At 40.1% G+C, this 20,551-nt stretch overlaps 1 protein-coding gene across 1 annotated transcript; it reads right to left on the bottom strand.

The window, feature by feature from the left end:
• Positions 1-4,125: 4,125 nt before the first annotated feature.
• On the bottom strand, positions 4,126-13,055 carry mrps30 (mitochondrial ribosomal protein S30). Its single transcript, XM_073064377.1, has 5 exons — positions 12,471-13,055; positions 9,261-9,406; positions 7,722-7,827; positions 7,330-7,506; positions 4,126-4,530 (listed from the first exon to the last, which is right to left on the bottom strand). The coding sequence occupies exons 1-5, from the start codon at positions 13,018-13,020 to the stop codon at positions 4,217-4,219; spliced, it is 1,293 nt and encodes a 430-aa protein (XP_072920478.1). The 5' UTR covers positions 13,021-13,055; the 3' UTR covers positions 4,126-4,216.
• Positions 13,056-20,551: the final 7,496 nt, after the last annotated feature.

Raw genomic sequence — 20,551 nt, 5'->3', positions numbered from 1 at the left:
AAGTATTGAATCCCAAATCTCATCAGATAAAGAAATATTTAAATCATGCTCCCAGTCAGTTTTAATTTTATCGAAGGGGGCATGCCTCAAGATCACTAACTTATCATGAATAGTAAATATTAAACCTTTACCCAATGGATTAATACAAAGAAACAGGTCCACAACGTTTTTGTCGGGCATCTCAGGTAATTTGAAGATATCTAAAGAAATGAGTATTAGGTAGGTTAAACTTTATAGACAGTTGTTGATAAGTTGCAAATCTAGGAAAAGATCTTCAAAGCACTTAATGCCCTTTCTGTACCAATCATGAAATGTTGAGTCTTGCAAAGAAGGTAGAAGAAGATGAATGTGTAAAATAGGACTAGAGAGAGAGAGAAACCATGAAGGCCATTATATTTTCTGAACTGAACCCATATTCCCAGAGTATGTCTAATAAGAGGACTAACAATTAGTCTAGGCAAGTGACAAGGAAGTGCAGATCCAAGAAATGCAGAAATGGAAAGATCCTTATGAGAGTTCAACTCCATTGCCACCCATTTTGGGCAGTCAGACTGATTATGAAAGAAGGACCAAAAAGTAAGGCAACAAATATTGGCTGCCCAATAATATAAATGAAAATTAGACAAGGCCATACCACCTTCCCTTTTTAGATCTTTGAAGGTGAGCTTTATTAAGTCTGGAACGTTTGGCTTTCCATAGACAGGACAATAGAATCTAATGAATCAAAAAAAGCTTTAGAAATAAAAATTGGTAAAGATTGAAATAAGTATACAAATTTAGGAGGGATATACATTTTAATAACATGAATTCGACCTACCAGAGACATGGACAAGGGTACCCACTGTGTCAAAATCTATTCTGCAGAATTTAAAAGATTAGCAAAATTTTCTCAAAAAAGTTTCTTGAAGTTCCTTGTTACTGCAATATCAAGGTAAGCGAATTGATTATTAACTACTTTAAAAGGGAGGTCAGGAAATACTAATGCTTGTGCTTCTCTATTGATTGGGAAGAGTTTGCTCTTGTGTAAATTAAGTTTGTAACCGGAAAGCTGACTAAATTGATTAAGTAAAAACATTTGGGGTAAAGAAGTAGTCGGATTTGATATAAAAAGTAAAAGATCATCGGTATAAAGAGAAACTTTATGCTCAACACCTCCCCTCCAAATCCCCATCAATTCAGCACAGCAACAGAACGCAATCACCAGTGGTTCTATGGCCAAATCAAAAACTAAGGGACTTAAAGGGCATCCTTGTTGGGTGCCACGTTTAAGGCTAAAAGACTGGGATTGCTGAGAGTTGGTCAAAACAGAAGCAGTGGGACATGAATGTAACAATTTAATCCATGTACTAAAACTTTGTCCAAAATCAAATTTTTCTAAAACTGCAAAAATGTATTTCCACTCCACACAATCGATCGCTTTCTCCGCATCAAGAGAAACGACACATTCAGGAGTCCCAATTGGTGAATATAAGATATTAAATAAATGCTGTATATTAAAAAAGGAAGGCGATTTTTAATAAAACCAGTTTGATCTTCAGAAATAATAGAAGATACAATGTTCTCCAATCTACAAGCAAAAACGTTAGCCAAAATTTTAACATTGACATTTAGCAAAGAAATTGGCCTATACGAAAAACACTCTGTTGGATCTTTACCCTTTTGGCTAAAAGAATGATACATGCCTCGTTAAATGATGCTGGCAATTTACAATGTTTAAACAAATCAGATAGAACTAAGAATAATTGAGACGAAAGCAGTGAGGAAAATGATTTATAAAATTCTGCAGAAAACCCATCAGGTCCAGGAGATTTATCCGACTGCAGTGCAGAAATGGCAGAGGAAGGCAATTCTGTATTTAAGTTTGTATAGTGAACCAAACTTCATTAGGGATTTTAAGGTAAAGGAAACTTTAGGAGACAGTGATCAAGTATATGATAGAATTCACTCTTCATTTTGAGAAAGAAGATAAAGTCAGATATATCAGTATTGCAGTGGAGTAAAGGGAATTACAGAAACATGAGGAGCTGGACAAAGTTGAATGGAAGGGGAAACTACTAGGGATGACAGTCGAACAGAAATGGCTGGAATTTCTGGGAGCAACTCGGAAGATTCAAGTTAAATATATCCCAAAGATGAACTATTCCTAAGGGAGAGAAAGACAGCATATAATGTGGCAAAAAATAGTGGGAAGTCAGAGGATTGGGTAGTTTTTAAAGACTAACTGAAAGCAACTAAAAAAGCCAGCAGAGAAAACATGAAATCTGAAGGCGTTAACCAATAATATAAAAGAGAACATTAAAAATTTTCATCAGATATATAAAGAGTAGAAGAGATATCAGACTGCTGGAAAATGATGCTGAAGAGGTAGTCATGGGCGAACAAAGAAATGGCAGACAAATTTACTAAGTATTTTGCATCAGTATTCACTGTGGAAGACACTAGCATAATGCCAGAAATGCTGGAGGAAGACATGCTGAAGGGTGCTTGGAAATCTGGTATGTCCTTATGTAGATAATTCACCTGGAGCAGATGGACTACACCCCAGGATTCTGAAAGAGGTAGCTGAAGAGATTGTAGAGACATTAGTAATGATCTTTCTTTTCTAGAGGACCGGAAAATTGCAAATCCCTCCACTCTGAAAAGGGAGAAAAGCAGAAAAAAGGAAATTATAGGGCAGTTAGCCCGACTTCAGTAGTTGGTGAAATGTTGGAGTCCATTATTTAGGATGGGGTTTCAGGGTTCTTAGAGGATATGATAATAAAAAGGAAATCATGCCTGACAATATGCTGGAATTATTTTATGAAATAACAGGCAAAACAGACAAAGGAGTCAGTGGATATTGTTTTCATGGATTTTCAGGTTTTTGACAAACTGCAATACATGAGGATGCTTAACAAGAGCCCATGGTATTACAGGAGAGATGCTAGCATGGATAGAAGATTGGCTGACTGGCAGGAAGCAAAGAGTGGGAATAAAGGGGGTCTTTTCTGCTTGGCTGCCGGTGACAAGTGGTGTTCCGCAGGGGTCAGTGTTGGGACCACTTTTCACCTTATGTATTAATGATTTGGATAACAGAAATGCTGGTTTTGTGGCCAAGTTTGCAGAGAATACTAAGATAGGTAAAGGAACAATATTGAGGAAGCAGGGAGTCTGGAAAATGGGCAAAATGGCAGATGGAACAACATGGGGGAGGATCATGCAGTTTGGTAGAAGTTGTAGACTATCTTCTAAACCAGGAAAAAATTAAAAAATCTGAGGTGCAAAGGGACTTGGGAGTCCATGTGCAGGATTGCCTAAAGGTCAACTTGCAGTCCGACAGGTGGTAAAGAAGGCAAATGTACTGTTAGCATTCATTTTGAGGGGACTAGAATACAAGAACAAGGATATAATACTGAGGGTCTACAAGGCATTGGTCAGACCTCACTTGGAACACTGAGCTGTTTTGGGGCTCTTATCTAAGAAGGGATGTGCTGGCACTGGAGAATATCCAGGGCAGGTTCAAGAGAATGATTGTAGGAATGAAAGGGTTAACATATGTGGAGCTTTTGATGGCTCTGGGCCTGCATTTTCTGGAGTTTTGGGAGAATTGGGGGTGGGGGGGGGAAATTTCATTGAAACCTATCTATTATTGAAAGGCTTAGATGGAGTGGATGCAGAGAGGATGTTCCCTATAGTGGACGAGAACCAGAGGGACAACATCAGAATAAAGGGGCATCCACTTAGAACCGAGATGGGAAGGAATTTCTGAAGCCAAAGTCGTGAATCAGAGGAGTTCATTGCAACAGATGGCTGTGAAGCGAACTCATGGAGTATATTTAAAGCGGAGGTTTAGAGGTTCTTGGTTAGTCAGGGCATCAAAGGTTACTGGGAGAAGGCAGTAGAATGGGGTTGAGAGGGATAATAAATCAGTTATGATAGAATGGCACAGCAGAATTGATGGGTCGAGTGGCCTAATTTTGCTGCTCTGTCTCCACTCCACACTACATTTTGAAATACATAAGCAAATTATATTTGTAATATTTTTGATATAAACACTAGAAACAGTTTAGTAACCAGAAATATATTCTTCACAACTACTAATTTTCTTAAGTACAAAATAATAAAACAATCTGCCTTATGCTGGAATTGTTTCGAAACATTTATTTTAGATAGTTTAACACAAGTAGTTTTTGAAATTATGATTGTGTGCTGTTCCTTCAAGCTTATAATGTACATTTTAAATTAATTTCAAAGTCTGAGGTTTTACATTCATCTTTTCAGTTACAACTGATTCAGACCTATTAAGCAAAAACCGAACAAGCAGATCCAGAACCTCATTATTCAACCCTTTCACATCATCTCCCTCAATAGTCTCATATAGACGCATACTCTCCGTCCCCCAGCAAATGTTCTTTCGGAGATTGTGCTGATCTGCTTGAACAGTCAGAGCTAAAGTGTTCAACTGATAGCAAAAGAAGGAGAAATAAACTCCATCTGTAATTACAGCTTGAGAGACAAATGGTCTGGTCACATCTGCCTCACTCCAGAATCCTGAAATAAAAACAAAAACAGATTAAGTGGTTGCCAAGCTTTTGCTGTTTGCCTACAATTTTTTATAAAATCAGTCAAGAAAAATTAGACATTGTGTTTAGTCACACCCAAAACATACTTTGGACTAGTGAGGATAACGTAATGGTTAGCCCATACTTTACAGTACAGGAAACGCGGGTACAATTCCCACTGCTGCCTGTAAGGAGCTTTTATGTTCTCCCTGTGACCGCATGGGTTTCCAGCGGGTGCTCCGGTTTCCTCCCACAGTCCAAAGTCGTACCAGTTGGTAGGTTAACTGGTTATTGTAAATTATGCTCAGATTAAATCGGGGGATTACTGGGCGGCTTGTTCAAAGGGCCGGAAGGTCCTATTCCATGCTGCATCTCAATAAATAAATAAAATAAACTCAAATAATTAAAATAGATCAATTCTGACCAATTAAAACATCATTCCCAAACACCCTTAGAGATTCTAAGTTTCAGGTAACAAAGGTAATTAAAATAAAGACAACACAGAAAACAAAATAGAATTCAATTTATTGCTGAATTGTGGCACAGGTGTTTCATTATTTTGTCATCAGTCCAAATATCATACATCATATTCAAATATCAAGTAATCATTCCATTCGTGAAATATACTAGCCAATAAGCACTGCAAAAATAATCTGTATTTAAAATTTTGAAAAACAATTACTTAACCTTGGTTGAAACTAGAAGTTGTGCATACATAAAATTTCTCAAGTTCCAACCAATAAGATAAAGATCAAGTGACATCAGTTAAAAATATTTTTTTCTTCTAATTCAAAAAGTTGTAGGTTCAGTACCTAGCCAGAGTCAAAAAAAAAATGAACCATGACATTCCAGAGCTATATTAACATGCAGGTTAGAGCTGCTGTATTCTGGACTAACAATATGCTAGCTGAAGGTGGGTGCCATATTTTACACTCTACTTTTAAAAGGTACTTATCTGACAACTTAAGGGAATGCAAAAGGTTCTACAACACAATTGCCAAGACTATGAGGAAGTATTTCCATAAATATTTAAACCCAAATCAAAAATCACAAAATTTGATTTAATTGCTTTGCTGTTAATAGTGATCTGTAATACCTTATCAGTTGGCAGCACTGCATAAAAATTAATACATTTGAAAAGTGACCTCACTGGGATTGGAACATACTGAGATTGTAAAATTCATAGGAATTCCTTCACCTTCCAAGGACAATTTGGTGCTTCTCCCCCACGGAACATTTTTTTGCCCCGCATTGCCCCTTAAATTGTAAATAGAAATGAGAACAGTAATCCCACTCCACCTCCCCAGAGTACAAATTAGTCAAGCTTTGCTAATCTACAAGGAAATGGAATTCTGTATCTTTCTTCAAAATATAATGACTCGAATTGTCATCTCCCAAGGTTGGTGGAGGTGAGATCATTAGTTCTATTTAAAGCAGAGATAAATATTTGAAAGACTGAAGTTAGCATCATGTACAAGTGTCACAGGAAAGGGGTTGAGGCCAGCATTGATGAGCCATGATCATAATGGTAAGACGGGCTTAAATACTCAGAAGGAAATTATATGAGTTAATATTGCAATGAAAAAGCATACATCTTAAATTATGAAATATTGAGCTCTGCATCCTTCCAAAGGAACAACAGTTACTTGTTAGAACCATAGAACACTACAGCACAGTACAGGCCCTTCGGCCCTCCATGTTGTGCCAACCCATATAATCCTTTAAAAAAAGTACTAAACCCACACTACCCCATAACCCTCCATTTTTCTTTCATCCATGTGCCCGTCCAAGAGGCTCTTAAATACCCCTAATGTTTTAGCCTCCACCACCATCCCTGGCAAGTCATTCCAGGCAATCTAAACCCTCTGTGTAAAAAACTTACCCCTGATGTCGCCCTTAAACTTCCCTCCCTTAATTTTGTACTTATGCCCTCTGGTGTTTGCTATTGGTGCCCTGGGAAACAGGTACTGACTATCCACCCTATCTATGCCTCTCATAATATTGTAGACCTCTATCAAATCCCCTCTCATTCTTCTACACTCCAAAGAGAAAAGTCCCAGCTCTGCTAACGTTGCTTCATATGACTTATTCTCCAAACCAGGCAACATCCTGGTAAATCTCCTCTGCACCCTCTCCATAGCTTCCACATCCTTCCTATAATGAGGTGACCAGAATTGAACACAATACTCTAAGAGCGGTCTCACCCGAGATTTGTAGAGTTGTTCTATAATTACTTATGTCAAACCAAAAAAGGAGTACTCTTAGATCTATAAAATGCTGTTTATAGCATCATTTAATGCATATAATAAATGTCTGGCTATACAAAAGAATTATCTGAAAAGTAATGTGGCAGAAAACATCCACTTTTAAAAATTCAAAAAATGTATTTTTTCCCCCAACATTACTGAATATTTAAATTTAGATGGTTAATATTTCCATTTAGTAATAAGTCATCAGGCCCAAACTTTCCAACAACTTCCAGAAATCATATTCCACAAGCTGCAATCAAACTTGCTATTAGACACCAATCTTCTGCACATTTTCCTAATCTTCAAAAACACAAGTCTAAAACAATTTTAATTTCACTCAGCACAGTAAAAAAGCGCAATTTGTAACCAGAATCAAAACAAAATAAGTGAAGCAGATTCCAGTTGAAGCTTAGTACGTTAAATATGTACTGTATTTATCTTTATAAAAATGATTTTCCCTTTGGATTCTATGAATTTGTAAAATAAAGATAGTTAGAGGATGAATAATGAGAATCTTTGATGAATTAGCATCATCTAACCTTGATAGGCTGCCTGAGCTGCAGTCCAAGCAAACAGACTTGCAATGCCATTGGCTCGCAAACGCACTTCAATTTGATCAGCTAAGTTGTCCCTTAGAAGTTTTTCTCGTCTCAACTTTTCAGAAGCAAAGTGAAACTGGGTATGCCCATAACAGGCAGGATCATCCATCTTTGAACCTACAAGTAGAAGACAAAACAAACAAGTCTTGCATTAGCTCAAGGTAAGATTGTAATACAGTAATTTACTGTAAATCCTTCTCAAATCATACACGGGAATACTACCAATCTATAATAAAGCATAGTAAAATGTATAAAATATTCAACTTTGTAAAACAAAACATGGAAATAAGTAAAATGCATGCAACTAAACTGCAAATTAATTTTATCCCTACCTGTGAAAATATTGTTGTCATACTGCCTCTGAAATAAAGGAAATCGGCTTGGTTCCAAATGAATAACAGGAACCTCTTCAGTGATTTGATTTTCTAGCGGCACAAACTAGGAAGGAAAATAAAACAAATTTATAAAGCATTCTTCAAATTGCATTCTACTTTTAAGGATTATTTACAATTCACTATCAAGCATTTATTAACCATAGCATAGATCTAGAAAACTAATATGTCAATCCAGAGATTAAAGTAGAAAACATCCATTCTAATTTGTATTGATTGCTAAAGCATTAGTTTATGTACAAAGATTTAATTAAATATTATTAATCAGAAGAGCGTACTCAATTTCTGGAGCAATCAACTAAAAATGATTAACACAGGACTGAATACTGCCAAACTCTTAATAATAGAGCATGATGTTCTGGAGAGGAATTTTTCTGCATGTTCTGTATATTTATCGGAGTACAACTCTTAATTCCATTTTTTTTAATGATGCTCAGCAGCATTAATAATATTTCCAATGAACCAGTGAAGTTTCAAGTGAGTGAGGGAACTGGAGTCCAGGCAGGCAGCCGTGCAATCAAATAGCAGACATTCACCATATCTATTAAATTTAGCCCTTAGATCCAAATCCCTGGAGCAGCCCAGAGTAGGTCCAAAGCCTCACTATCTAGTTCATCATATTAGAACAGCAACTCACCATAACGTTTCTACGAATGAAGCACAGCAGCCGGGGCAGTCTCACAGCCGTAGCATTGCAGAGACTGAACACCAGTCTTTCTGGGCCGGCATTTAAATTATCCGAACCTTGCACTGGGACCTGTGCCCCACCACTGGCAAATCGCTCTGGGCCTAGATTTCACTGCCAAAGGAGCTGTTCTCAACCTCTCCAACCTCGGCTGACTCCCGACACCCTGCCTTTCCAGTCTAAATGGGTGGCATTTGGATTGTCCGAATAGTGGATTGTACTTTGCATTACGACCTGGACCTCACCACGGCAGATTGCTCCGGGCCTTGAACATGCCTCCCATCGATTTGCTTCAGACCCGGATTCCACTACTAAAGAAGCTGATCTTGACCTCTCCAATTTGGCTTGGCATTTAGAACAACCCTCCCTCGGACCTGGGTTAGTTGGATGGATTTCAGAATTCTTCTCTCCTGTCCCTTTCCCTCCAAAGCATCCGCGCCAACCAGCATGACTCCAACTACAAGTGCATCCATTTTGCAGTGCACCAACAGAACACGCCCTGTGAATTCATTTTGCCTTCACTCACTTCTTCATAGAATGGGATGATAGTTTACCTCAATTTACTTTTAAAAAAATGGTTTTAATCAAATTCCTTTGCTTTCAAACTACCAGTGAACTGCCACGTCTTCAGTAGCACCATCTTTAAACAGAAGTGCTATCCTGTGCTTGAGAGTCAGAACCATGTACAATTCCTATATCATTTGGCTTTTCTGTACTACAAGGTAATAGTTGCCACCAAACTACAAGAAAATTTGCAGATAAAAACAGATGTGTATGAATCCTAATTCTATTACCTCAGGGAGCTGTTGATGAACCCGAACTTGGCAGTAAGGCTTGTCTTCAATCTGGAAACGAATAGGGTCAACCTGCCTTTTCCGGTGTCCTCGGGGAACTGTTCGCTCACCACGAAACCAATAAAAACTAACTTGTGGTTCATGATCTGTAAGAATAAAGATTATTTAGCTATGCCAACACACAAGTGCAATAATGTTTATTGTGTTCCAAAAAATTTTTAAGCAGGTGCTTAAAAACAAGAGGACACAGGTTTAAGTTCAGAGTTGAGGGATTTAAAAAAAAGGAAATCAGAGGCAGTTTCTTCATGCAAAGGGGGTGTCAATGTAGAATGACCTGCCAGAAATAATGGTTGAGACAGGCATGTTAGCAACTTTTAAAAGCCATCACATGGATAGGCAACAGTGTTGACATGGGAAGTTGGTCAAAAGGCCTATTTCCAATGCCTTATGGTTCTGACACTGCTCTGACATCTTTCAATGTGGAGAGCAGAATCCTGACACAGTAAAATCTTTCAATTCTAGCTTGAAATTCTATTCATGTGGAAAATCTTGTGCAGTTTTAAACTACCTAATGTTTTCCTTTGACCATTCCTACAATGAAAGTTACTAAAAGATTCAGAACACTATCAGACTTGTAAAATATGTAAACCAAATGTAACAAAGTCAAAATCAGCAAAATGTTTAAAGTGTCTCAGACTGACCTTCCATCTAAGAAAGCATAAAGGTTTTCTAAGGAAAAAAGGCAGTTAAAGAATCAAGAATGTGAAAGGTTATGAAGAATTGAGAGTTCTGGATGGTAATTACAGTATTGTGCAAAAGTCTTAGGCATCCTAAATTTCTATATAAATTTTGTTCCAGATGTTTTTTTTTGTTTTTTGCATTAGTGTCAGTAAAAAAATACAACTTTTAGATTTCCAAGCATTTTCCAAAAAAACACTAGTTTTTTTTTGTATTTTGGTAAAGAAAATAACATTAAATAATTGACCATTTTTCAAATAAAAACGATTACTTTCTAGGTAGAAAGCCTGATTCACGATTAAACAAAGACAACAAACAGGATGCTAATGATCAATGACATGAGTTGAATGAACTAATCTGATAAACAGAAACAAAAAAAATTTAAAGTATGGGAGATGTGACAGTTTAACGTTCAAATCATCAATTCTTATACCTTGGCAAGAGTGAGCACAACAACAAAACAGAAGGAAGTCTACATGCATCAGCAAGGTCTCTCCCAAGCAGAAATTATGCAGCAGACTGGAGTTTCAAGAGGTACTGTACAAGCCTTTCTTAAGAAGCACAAAGAAACAGGCAAGGTAGATGATCAGAAATGCAGTGGTTGGCCACGGAAACTAAGTGCAGCAGACTAGGGATTGACATCCCATTTAAATCAGGAGAAAGTGTACAAGATGATGAGAGGCAATGATTGTATGGTGAGTATGTGGAATGGGCTGCCGGCAGCAGTGGTGGAGGTGGATACGATAGGGTCTTTTAAGTGGCTTTTAGATAGGTACATGGAGTTAGTAAAATAGAGGGCTATAGGCAAGCCTAGTAATTTCTAAGGTAGGGACATGTTCAGCACAACTTTGTGGGCCGAAGGGCCTGTATCGTGCTGTAGGTTTTCTATGTTTCTAAATCCAGCACTGCTATCTTCTCTGAACCCACAGAAACCAAGTACACCCCTCTACAGCCCAGTGAACTCTTGTCAGAAGTGGTCTTCATGGAAGAGTTGCTGCCAAAAAGTCATTCCTCTGAAATGGAAAAAAAGCAATAAAGCTGAGAGATTCACCTATACACAAAAACACAAGGGTTGTGGTGCTAAACAATGGCAGTAAGTGCTCTGGACTGACGAGTCAAAATCAGAAATATTTTGCTCAAACAGGAGGCAGTTAGTCTCCAGAAGAGCTGGCGAGCACTACATGGACCAGTGTCCGCAGCCAACAGTGAAGCACAGTAGCTGTTCCCTGCAGGTTTGGGGCTGCATTTCTGTAAATGGAGTTGGTGGTCTGGTCAGAATTAATGGAATTCTCAATGCTCAGAAGTACACACAAATTCACATCCATCATGCAATATCAGGGAGGCATCTGATCAGTCCAAACTTCATTCCGCAGCAGGACAATGACCTGAAACACACGGTCAAGGTCATAAAGAACTATCTTCAGCGAAAAGCAGAACAGGAGTTCTGCAACAGATGGTATGGCCTCCACAGAGCCCAGGTCTCAACATCATGAAGGCCATCTCAGATTACTTGGAGAGCCAGAAGTAAGCAAGATAGACAAAATCTCCAGAACTGTGACAAGTTCTCCAAGATGTTTGGAACAACTAATTTTCTTATAACACTGCACAACAGTGTACATAAGAGAATTGATGCAGTTTTAAAGGCAAACGGTGGTCACACCAAATATTGATTTTTACTGTTTACTGCTCTTTATAATATTTTTTGATATTTAGAAATTTTTCATTACTTTTGAAAGCATCACTTAACTGATTTTTTTATGTGCCTAAGATTTTAGCACAGTATTGTAAACATATAAGACAACGGTTTGAAAACAGTTCACATAATCATTATTATCAAAGAGCTATTACGCAACTTTAAATAATCACTATTGATCACTTTTCAATAGGGTTTTCCCATTTTGGATGGAGAACTGCATCAACCATCTGTCTCCTCTGATGCTGCTTAACCCAAGTTGCTCCAGCAGTTTGTGCTTTGTTCCAGACTCCAGCATCCGCTCTGTGTTTGTTTTCTTGTTGATTCCTAACTCCCCACACCCAGCATAAAAGGCTTCCTTCACCAAATCTGAAAGTGATGCTTTACCCTCAACCCAGTTGGTGCCTTACTTGTTGACTGTTCCCTCAGCCACTGCAGTGTTTAAAAAAAGTTGGGACTTTTCCCCCTTGAGATGTAGGTGGCTGAGAGATTGTATAGAGATTTATAAAATCATGAGAAGTGTAGATAAGGAAGATCAACACAAAAACGGTTAGTCTAAAACTAGATAATTTGGATTTAAAATAAAAGAACTGGCACTGCTTCAATGATCCATCTAGGTAGAAGGTTCGTGACTGCGACATTGTTGTCAAAAATGAACATGCGTCTCCAGAGACTGAGTTTGATGGCCCGGCCGGGCCTGTACTGAGTGTGTAAGTGACAGGACTGTTGCTTCTGAACCTAAATGTTACCCGGGCGGGGATTAAACGCCGCGTCCTTACCCAGGGTGGAGCGTTCGAGTAGTGGGTTGCGGCCGGCCAGGGAGCTGACGAGCTGCGGCACCAGGTTGCCGATGAGAGGCAGCACAGTCTGCTCCCGTTCGCGGTACAGAGCGGGGCGCCGCCTTTTCAGGTAGAAGTTCTCCTGCAGCAGTACCTCGCACACCAGCGACTTCACCTCGGCCAGGCCGGGGTCGGGGCCAGGCGGTAAACCGGCGGGCAGCCCCTGCACGAAGGCGGTCTTGGTGAAGTGTTGGAACCAGCGGTCCGCATCCAAACCAAGCGTCTGCGGGAGGATCACGTACTTAGGCCGCTGCAACTTGGTCAGCAGCCGGATCTTATCGGCGTGCGACTGGCAAGCGTGCACCCGCTGGTGGAACTCCTCCAACCGCCGCCGCTTAGCCGCCTTGCTCTTGGCGGTCAGGGATGGCAGCAGCGGCGGGTAGCGGGCGGTGACGGACCCTCCCTCCGCCGCCGTTGCCACCGAGCTGAACGCAGCCCGACCCCCGCCCCACGCCGCCAACAACCGCGGCAACCTGCCGGGCGCCGCCATCTTCGGTCCGGTCCCGCCGACGTCATCCAGACTCGAACAAATCCGACCAATAGCCACTACACCTCTCTTGCAAGGTGACCAATCATCTGCAGAGTATCAAGACGCCGGAAACGTCAGTCGTGGAACAAATCTGACCAATGGCCAGTCACTCACTCTTGCAAGATGACCTATCATCTGCAGAGTATCAGGAGCTCGGTAACGTGAGATGCGAGGGTAAAATGCCGCAGTCTTGCGCCGCAGAATCGCAAACATCTACGATGAAGGAAGTTGTTTCCCTCCGGTGAAGTGATAACTGTATCAGGCTGAAAACCAGACAGGAAATAATTTCATAGAAACACAGAAAACCTACAGCATAATACAGGCCTTTCGGCCCACAAAGTTGTGCCGAACATGTCCTTACCTTAGGAATTACTAGGGTTATCCATAGCCCTTTACCTGAGCTCCAAGGACCTATCCAAAAGTCTCTTAAAAGACCCTATCGTATCCTCCTCCATCACCGGCAGCCCATTCCACGTACTCACCACTCTCTGAGTAAAAAAAACTTACCCCTGACATCTCCTCTGTACCTACTCCCCAGCACCTTAAACCTGTGTCCTCTTGTGGCAACCATTTCAGCCCTGGGAAAAAGCCTCTGATTATCCACACGATCAATGCCGCTCATCATTTTATACAGCTCTATCAGGTCACCTCTCGTCCTCCTCTCCAAGGAGAACAGGCGGAGTTCACTTAACCTATTCTCATAAGGCATGCTCCCCAATCCAGGCAACATCCTTGTAAATCTCCTCTGCACCCTTTCTATGGCTTCCACATCCTTCCTGTAGTAAGGCGACCAGAACTGAGCACCGTACTCTAAGTGGGGTCTGACCAGAAGGTAATTCCCTGGACCCATTTGTCGCTGAGTAGACGGCAGTTTACCTGGAGCGGGTATTGTGAGGGGCAGGGCTTCCCTGCTGTGGGCGAGTGGCCTGTGAGGTTCTGCCCGCGGGAGCACCCGGGTCTGTCCCCTACTTAGGGGCTGTCCGATGTACCAGGTTGGAACCTGCTGAACCCCAGAGGGCAGCCATCGCTATCACAGATATGTTGGCAATTCTACTCAATGCCACAACTTTTACTGTGAGCACTATTAACCAATACCGGTTTATAATTTTCAGTCGTAAAATTTTAATAGTGATTTGCATGAACATTAGGTTTCTTCGGAGTAGTGATCATCGAAAAAATTCCAACTTTAGATTAGAGCAAGGTGCACAAACAAAGAAACCAGCAACACTTCAGTGTTAATAATTTGTGTAAAAGCCTTGCTTGCTTACTGGTTTCATTTCCTAAGTCACAGTCATCTATTGGCTGAGTTTGAAGTGAAGTTAATGGAACTCAATGGTTGTAGGGTAATAACTGTCCTGAACCTAGTGGTGCAGGCCTAAGTTTTTAGTGGGTCCAATTCAATGATAGAAAGAAGAGGGCATCACTTGGAATGTGGGGATCTTTGTTAACAACCACTTCTTTCTTGTGCCAGTGCTCCCTGTAAATATATTCAATGGTGGGGAGGGCTTGATGTGTGGTGGACCAGGGTGTACCCATCACTTTCTGTAGCTTTTTCCACTCCTAATGATTGGTGTTTCCATACCAGGCCGTGATTAAACCAGTCAAGATACTCTCCACTGTGCATCTACGGAAATCTGTCAAAATTTCCGAAAAATATGCCAGATCTGCATAGCCTGCTAAAGAAACAGAGGGGCAACCATGCCTTCTTTGTAATGGCACTTCACTGGTCCCAGGACAGATCCATTGATGTGCTAACAGCAAGGAATTTAAAGCCACTGACCCTCTCCACCTCCGATCCCCTAATGAAGACTGGTCCATGGGCCTCTGGTTTATTTCTTCTGGAGTCAATAATCAGCTCTTTGGGTTTACTGACAATGAGTGAGAGGTTGTGCCATTGAACCAGATGTTCAATCTCACTCCTATAGGCTGATGGGTCACCACCTTTGATTCGGCCAACTACAGTGGTTTCATCAGCAAGTGTAAATATGGTATTGGAGTTCACTTAGCCACACAAGCATAGGTATGAAGTGAGTAGAGCAAGGGGCTAAGCACACAGCCCTGTGGTGTATTTGTGCTGATGGTGATTGTGAAGCAGAGAGATTAGTTTCGAAGGGATGACAGTGTTGAATGCTGGTCTATAGTCAATAAAAAGCACACTGAAGTATACATAGGAATCTACAGCACATGACAGGCCCAAAACTGTTACTCTAGAAACTGCCTAGAATTTCCCTACTGCATAGCCCTCCATTTTTTCATTGTTCTAGAGTTGAGGAAAGAGCAAATGGAATGGCATCTGCTGTTGACCTTTTGCTGTGTCAAGAGACAAACTGGAGTGGATCCAAGTCACATCTGAAGCAGGAGTTGACATGCTTCATGACCAGTCTCTCAGAGCACTTCATGTAAGTGGTACTGGACGGTAGTCGTTCAGGACTGCTTCACTAATGTACTTCAATAATGGCCTAGCAGCATCCATGAAACTGAATAAACAGGTCTCAGCCTGAAACGGTGACTGTTGATTAATTCCTATAGATGCTGCCTGACCTGCTGAGTTCTTCCAGTATTTTGTGTGCGTTGCTCTGGATTTCCAGCATCTGCAGAATCTCTTGTCAATAATAGCCGATATATGACCCTTGGCCATAGCCCCCTCATTTGGTTCAGTCTTAGCAGCCTCTTCTGTTGAAGGGCAGTTAAGAATTCGCATCCCCAAAATGTTAATATTTCAAATTATAATTTCTGGTGAACCAATAATTTTGTCTTTGTTCTTCAATTTATATTTTTTGTATTGCCTACTCTGCAGTTCTTAACTCCACCACTGAAGGTCACTATATGCCTGATTAATAATAAGAATTCAAATCGACATGCTCATTAAATTACATGTGAACAACTCATTTTGGCCCAACCTGTTTAAATCATTGTTTACTACTGATATGAGTAAATGAATTTAATAATGTAATAATAAATGTATATGTACGTTGCTTTCTTATCAAGCACATGACTAAATAGGATCTATCATAGTATAATTCTAAATCTGGCAACTCCTGAATCTCAATCCTGTACTTCCCTCAATTGCAGAACTCTGCAGAGAGTGGTGCAGACAGCCCAGCGCATCTGTAGATGTGAACTTCCTACTATTCAGGACATTTACAAAGACAGGTGTGTAAAAAGGGCCTGAAGGATCATTGAGGACCCAAGTCACCCCAACCACAAACTGTTCCAGCTGCTACCATCTGGGAAATGGTACCGTAGCATTACAGCCAGGTCCAACAGGCTTAGAGACAGCTTCTTCCACCAGGCCATCAGACTGATGAACTCATGACACAACTGTATTTCTATGATATATTGACTATCCTGTTGTACATACTATTCATTATAAATTACTATAAATTGCACATTTAGACAGAGACAATATAAAGATTTTTACTCCTCATGTATATGAAGGAGGTAAATAATAAAGTCAATTCAATTCAATTCCAACAACATTGTCTGAACAACTTCAGAAGGGCTGTAGCAGTTCAAGAAGATGATTGATGCTCATCTTCTCAATGACAATAATAATCAGCTTTGTCTATAAATGACTATTTAAGCAAACACATTCTGTAATTCTTCTTTCCATGTCCACCTTTCTAATTTAGTATTAGCATGAACATTTCTGGGTGATTTTAAGTCCCCCAGTTCTTAGAACCACCTCATAGATCTGGATTAATGATCTGGAGACATGAGCTCAGATCGCAAAAAAGCACCTGGGAATTAAAATGCGATTAAGTAAACCTAGAACAAAGTTTATTATTAGTCATGGTAACTGTGAAATTGTTGGGTTGTTGTAAAATTCCATGGGGTCCAATCACTCGAGCCGAGTGCGATCTTCTCCTAGGGGGTTGTCTTTTGGTGCGTCCTCAGGTGTCTGTAGAGGCTGATCTGGGATTCTGCTACAGTGTGAGCAAGAACAAGTGGTAGCCGTGGTTAGTGGTTGGGTTTTTTTGCAGCTGTCGCTTGTTCCCTGAGATGTAGAGGAGGTCGCTCATGTAGCGCAGCTCCCTCTTGAACAGATTTCTTCCCAGTGTGTCTATTGACTGCAATGTCTTCTCAGTTTTTAGATGTAATGTTGAATTCCCATCAGTGTGACTGACTCTTCAGGGTCCTCCAAGATGTCTCAATAAATTAGTTCTGGAAGAAATCAGGAATTCCACTGAACCAGGGCTGTTGTAACAGTTAATTTTATAACAGCTTCAAATAGTTACAGGATCGTGCCCTGTTGGTTCCCTGGTACAAGTATTTGAGGCACATAATTACTTTATGTGCCTGGTCTTGCAATATAGGAATGGCAGCAGTTTCCAGCTTAGCTAATAATAAAATCATTATAAGTTATTAATGTACGTGATAGTGTCTGAATATTCTGTATCTGAACCTAAATGTTCTGATCATGCTCCATGTATTAAAAGCATTAAAATATGATTTTCTCTAGAAATAGATTTAAAAATTTGCTACAACAAGATTGTAAGAATTTCAGTTTCTAATTAAGTAAAACAAGTCAAGTAATAGTCTTAAATTTACAGAAATGGACATTTCACGACATGCCCTGTGAATCAGAATTTTTCCTCGCCCATCATCTGGAAACATTTTTGCAAACCAAGCTGCTGGAAGTGCAGGTCAATAGAGCATCTGGGGTGATGGCAAACAACAGAACCAACTGCTCATCTCCTTTACCGATAATATTTAATAACAGGAGGAAAAGGAATAGTGGAGACGGAAATTGGGTAAAATAGATTTGATGGAGAGCGCTCGGTAAATGCACACCCCCCCCCCCCCCCCCCACCGCTGTGGGTGCACTGAGTGTGCAAACCTCAATGTCTCCCCCAGCATATTCTTATAACGAGTTCAATTTATGGTGCCCTCCCACCATGCACAGTACAACTTTCAATTTCTTTAGCAACTGGGATGTGTAAATGTGTAAATATTGTTTGTTATATACTGTATTTAAGGTAGATACTACTGTTTATTTTGTAATATGATTGTAACCACATTGTGGGGTGCATCATATTCTAATTCATGTGTAGCCTTAAGTTAATTTTTTTGGGTAATTAAAGATGGTATGTCCTAGTCCCCTAAAAAAACAGGACAGTTCCCTCTCGGTAGGAGAGAGAGGGAGAGAGATCGATCAGCCAGGTGTTCACACTGGACAAAAGTAGTATGGAGACATTTATTGTGTTTTCTGGTAGATAACTTTCTGTAAATATTGTCAGTTTTTTTTGCTATTTTCACTGAATTTTGTAAGTTTTGATTTTTGACGCACCTCAGCTAATAGTGCTAAGTGGCTCCAGCCATTTTTTTTCTCAGTTTATAACCCACCAATCATAACAATAGAGGAATATTAAAATTGAAAGGAGAAGGAAAATGGGATTGGATAATGAGAGAGAACAAATATAAAGGAAAAGTCATGTAGAGACCTTTAAGAACAATTTACAGACTGAAGGAATGAGACTCCAGCTACACTTGTTTCATTTCTGGACCTCCAAGGTTGAATGTCATTGCAGGATCATAAATTATGTTCTAAAAAGTAGTTTTTATGCTGCTAAATGCCAGTACAAACATTCTGTGAATAATTTGATTAATTCTAATGGTGCACTTCCTGTAATTTTGTGGGACTCATTGGGAGGTTGATGGCAGGCTTAGTTTTCTGCAAGGCTATTAATGGAGCAGTGGCATTTACAAAGCAAGAGGTTGAAGGGTTACCACAGGCAGACAGAAATGCAAAGCTGAGGTTGCAAACAGATCAACCATTATCTTAGTACTTGGCAGCAAGGGGTTGAATGGCCTACTCCTGCTAGTTTGTTAGTCCACCCAAATCTTACAATATTCTATGCTGTTCTGGCAATCAACCACTCCTAGTGTGTTGCTGTTGTTTTAGAAAATAAATAGAAGAATGCAGATTTAACTTGGTATTTTTCCCGAAGAATATTATTTTCTATTCCTCAAGAATATGTTATCTTGGGAATTTATTCCCAAGAATAACTCAAACAATTTTCCCATATTTTCACCAATTAAAAACACATGTAGGAGTTGCACATTACATTCAAGCACATTGCATTGAAGTTTTTGAGCATTTGGAGATGCATGGCCTGATTAGAGATATTCAGCATCACATTGTAAGGGTTAAATTGGACCTCACGAGCCTGACTGACATTTTTGAGGAAGTGACAAAACAAATTGATGAAAGTAGAGTGGTTGATTTGGTTCAACAGGGTTCACCATGGTAGCCTCATTCTGAAAGTCATGGCTGTGTTGATTTGAAATTGGTTTGCCCACAGAAGGCCAAGGATGGTAGTAGATGGAGCACGTTCTGACTGGAGGACAGTGATCTGTTCTGGGACCCCCATTTTAGTGATTTTTCTAAATGACTTGGAAGAGGAAGTGGAAGGGTAGGTTAGTGAGTTTGCAAAGGACATGAAGGTTGCTAGTGTTGTGGATGGTGTAGAAGGTTGTCATAGGTTACAGCGGGACAGTGATAGGATGTAGAGCTGACAGAGAAGTGATAGATAGAGTTCAATCCAGAGAAGTGTGAAGTGAGACACCTTGGAAGGTCGAACTTGAACCCAGAGTACAAGGTTAATGCAGGATTCTTAGCAGTCTGAATGAACAAAGGGATCTTGGGGTCCACATCCATAGATCCCTCAAACCTCCCACGCAAATTATTCATTAAGAATAAGAATCTGTTTAGTGTGTTGGCCTTCATTAGTCGGGGAACTGAATTCAAGAGCTATGAGGTAATGTTGCAGCCCTATAAAATTCTAGTTAGAATGTGCAGTATTGTGTTCAGTTCTGGTTCCTTCATCATAAGAAGGATGTGGAAGCTTTGGAGAGGGTGCAGAGGAGATTTACCAGGATGCTGACTGCGCTAGAGAACATGTTTTTTGAGAAAAGGTTGAGCAAGTTAGGGCTTTTCTTCTTAGAGTGAAGGAGGATGATGGGCAATTTGATAGAGATAGAGGTATACAAGATGATAGGAGGCATAGATATGGTGGCCAGCTACCACCTTTTCTCCAGCTGTCAATGGCTAATACAAGAGGAGATACTTTTAAGGTGATTGGAGGAAATATACGGAGGGGGGGGGGATGTCAGAGGTTAGTTTTTTTAACAGAGAGTGGTAAGTGCATGGAATATACCCTGCTGGGGTGGTGTTAGAGGCAGATACATTAGGGGCAATTAAGAAACTCTTAGATAGATACATGGATGATATAAAATGGAGAGTTATGAAGGAGGGAAGGGCTAGATTGATCTTAGAGTAGATTAAAAGGTCAGCACAACATCATTGGCTGAAGGGCTGGTACTGTGTTGTATTCTATGTTCATAGTGAAAGGCAGATTATTTAACAGCAAGATAATAACATTTAAATAAAGACACAGTGCTGAAAGCAAAGCTACTGGGAATATAATACAAGCAGAGATGTGACATATTCTTTAGGAGTTTTTCTTTCGAAAAACGTTTATTCTGCCAC

Source organism: Hemitrygon akajei, chromosome 13 (genome assembly GCF_048418815.1).
Source record: "Hemitrygon akajei chromosome 13, sHemAka1.3, whole genome shotgun sequence".
NCBI lineage: Eukaryota > Metazoa > Chordata > Chondrichthyes > Myliobatiformes > Dasyatidae > Hemitrygon > Hemitrygon akajei.
This window is presented reverse-complemented; position numbering and strand designations above follow the sequence as displayed.

What these genes read in the sequence shown, in the direction of transcription:
- mrps30 (XM_073064377.1), bottom strand. Translation starts at nt 13,020, where the DNA reads ATGGCGGCGCCCGGCAGGTTGCCGCGGTTGTTGGCGGCGTGGGGCGGG. An exon ending in TTCATCAACAGCTCCCTGAG is followed by an intron (nt 7,828 to 9,260) that starts GTAATAGAATTA and finishes TTTCCTTCCTAG; the next exon opens with TTTGTGCCGCTAGAAAATCA. An exon ending in AGCTCAGGCAGCCTATCAAG is followed by an intron (nt 4,531 to 7,329) that starts GTTAGATGATGC and finishes TTTTTATTTCAG; the next exon opens with GATTCTGGAGTGAGGCAGAT.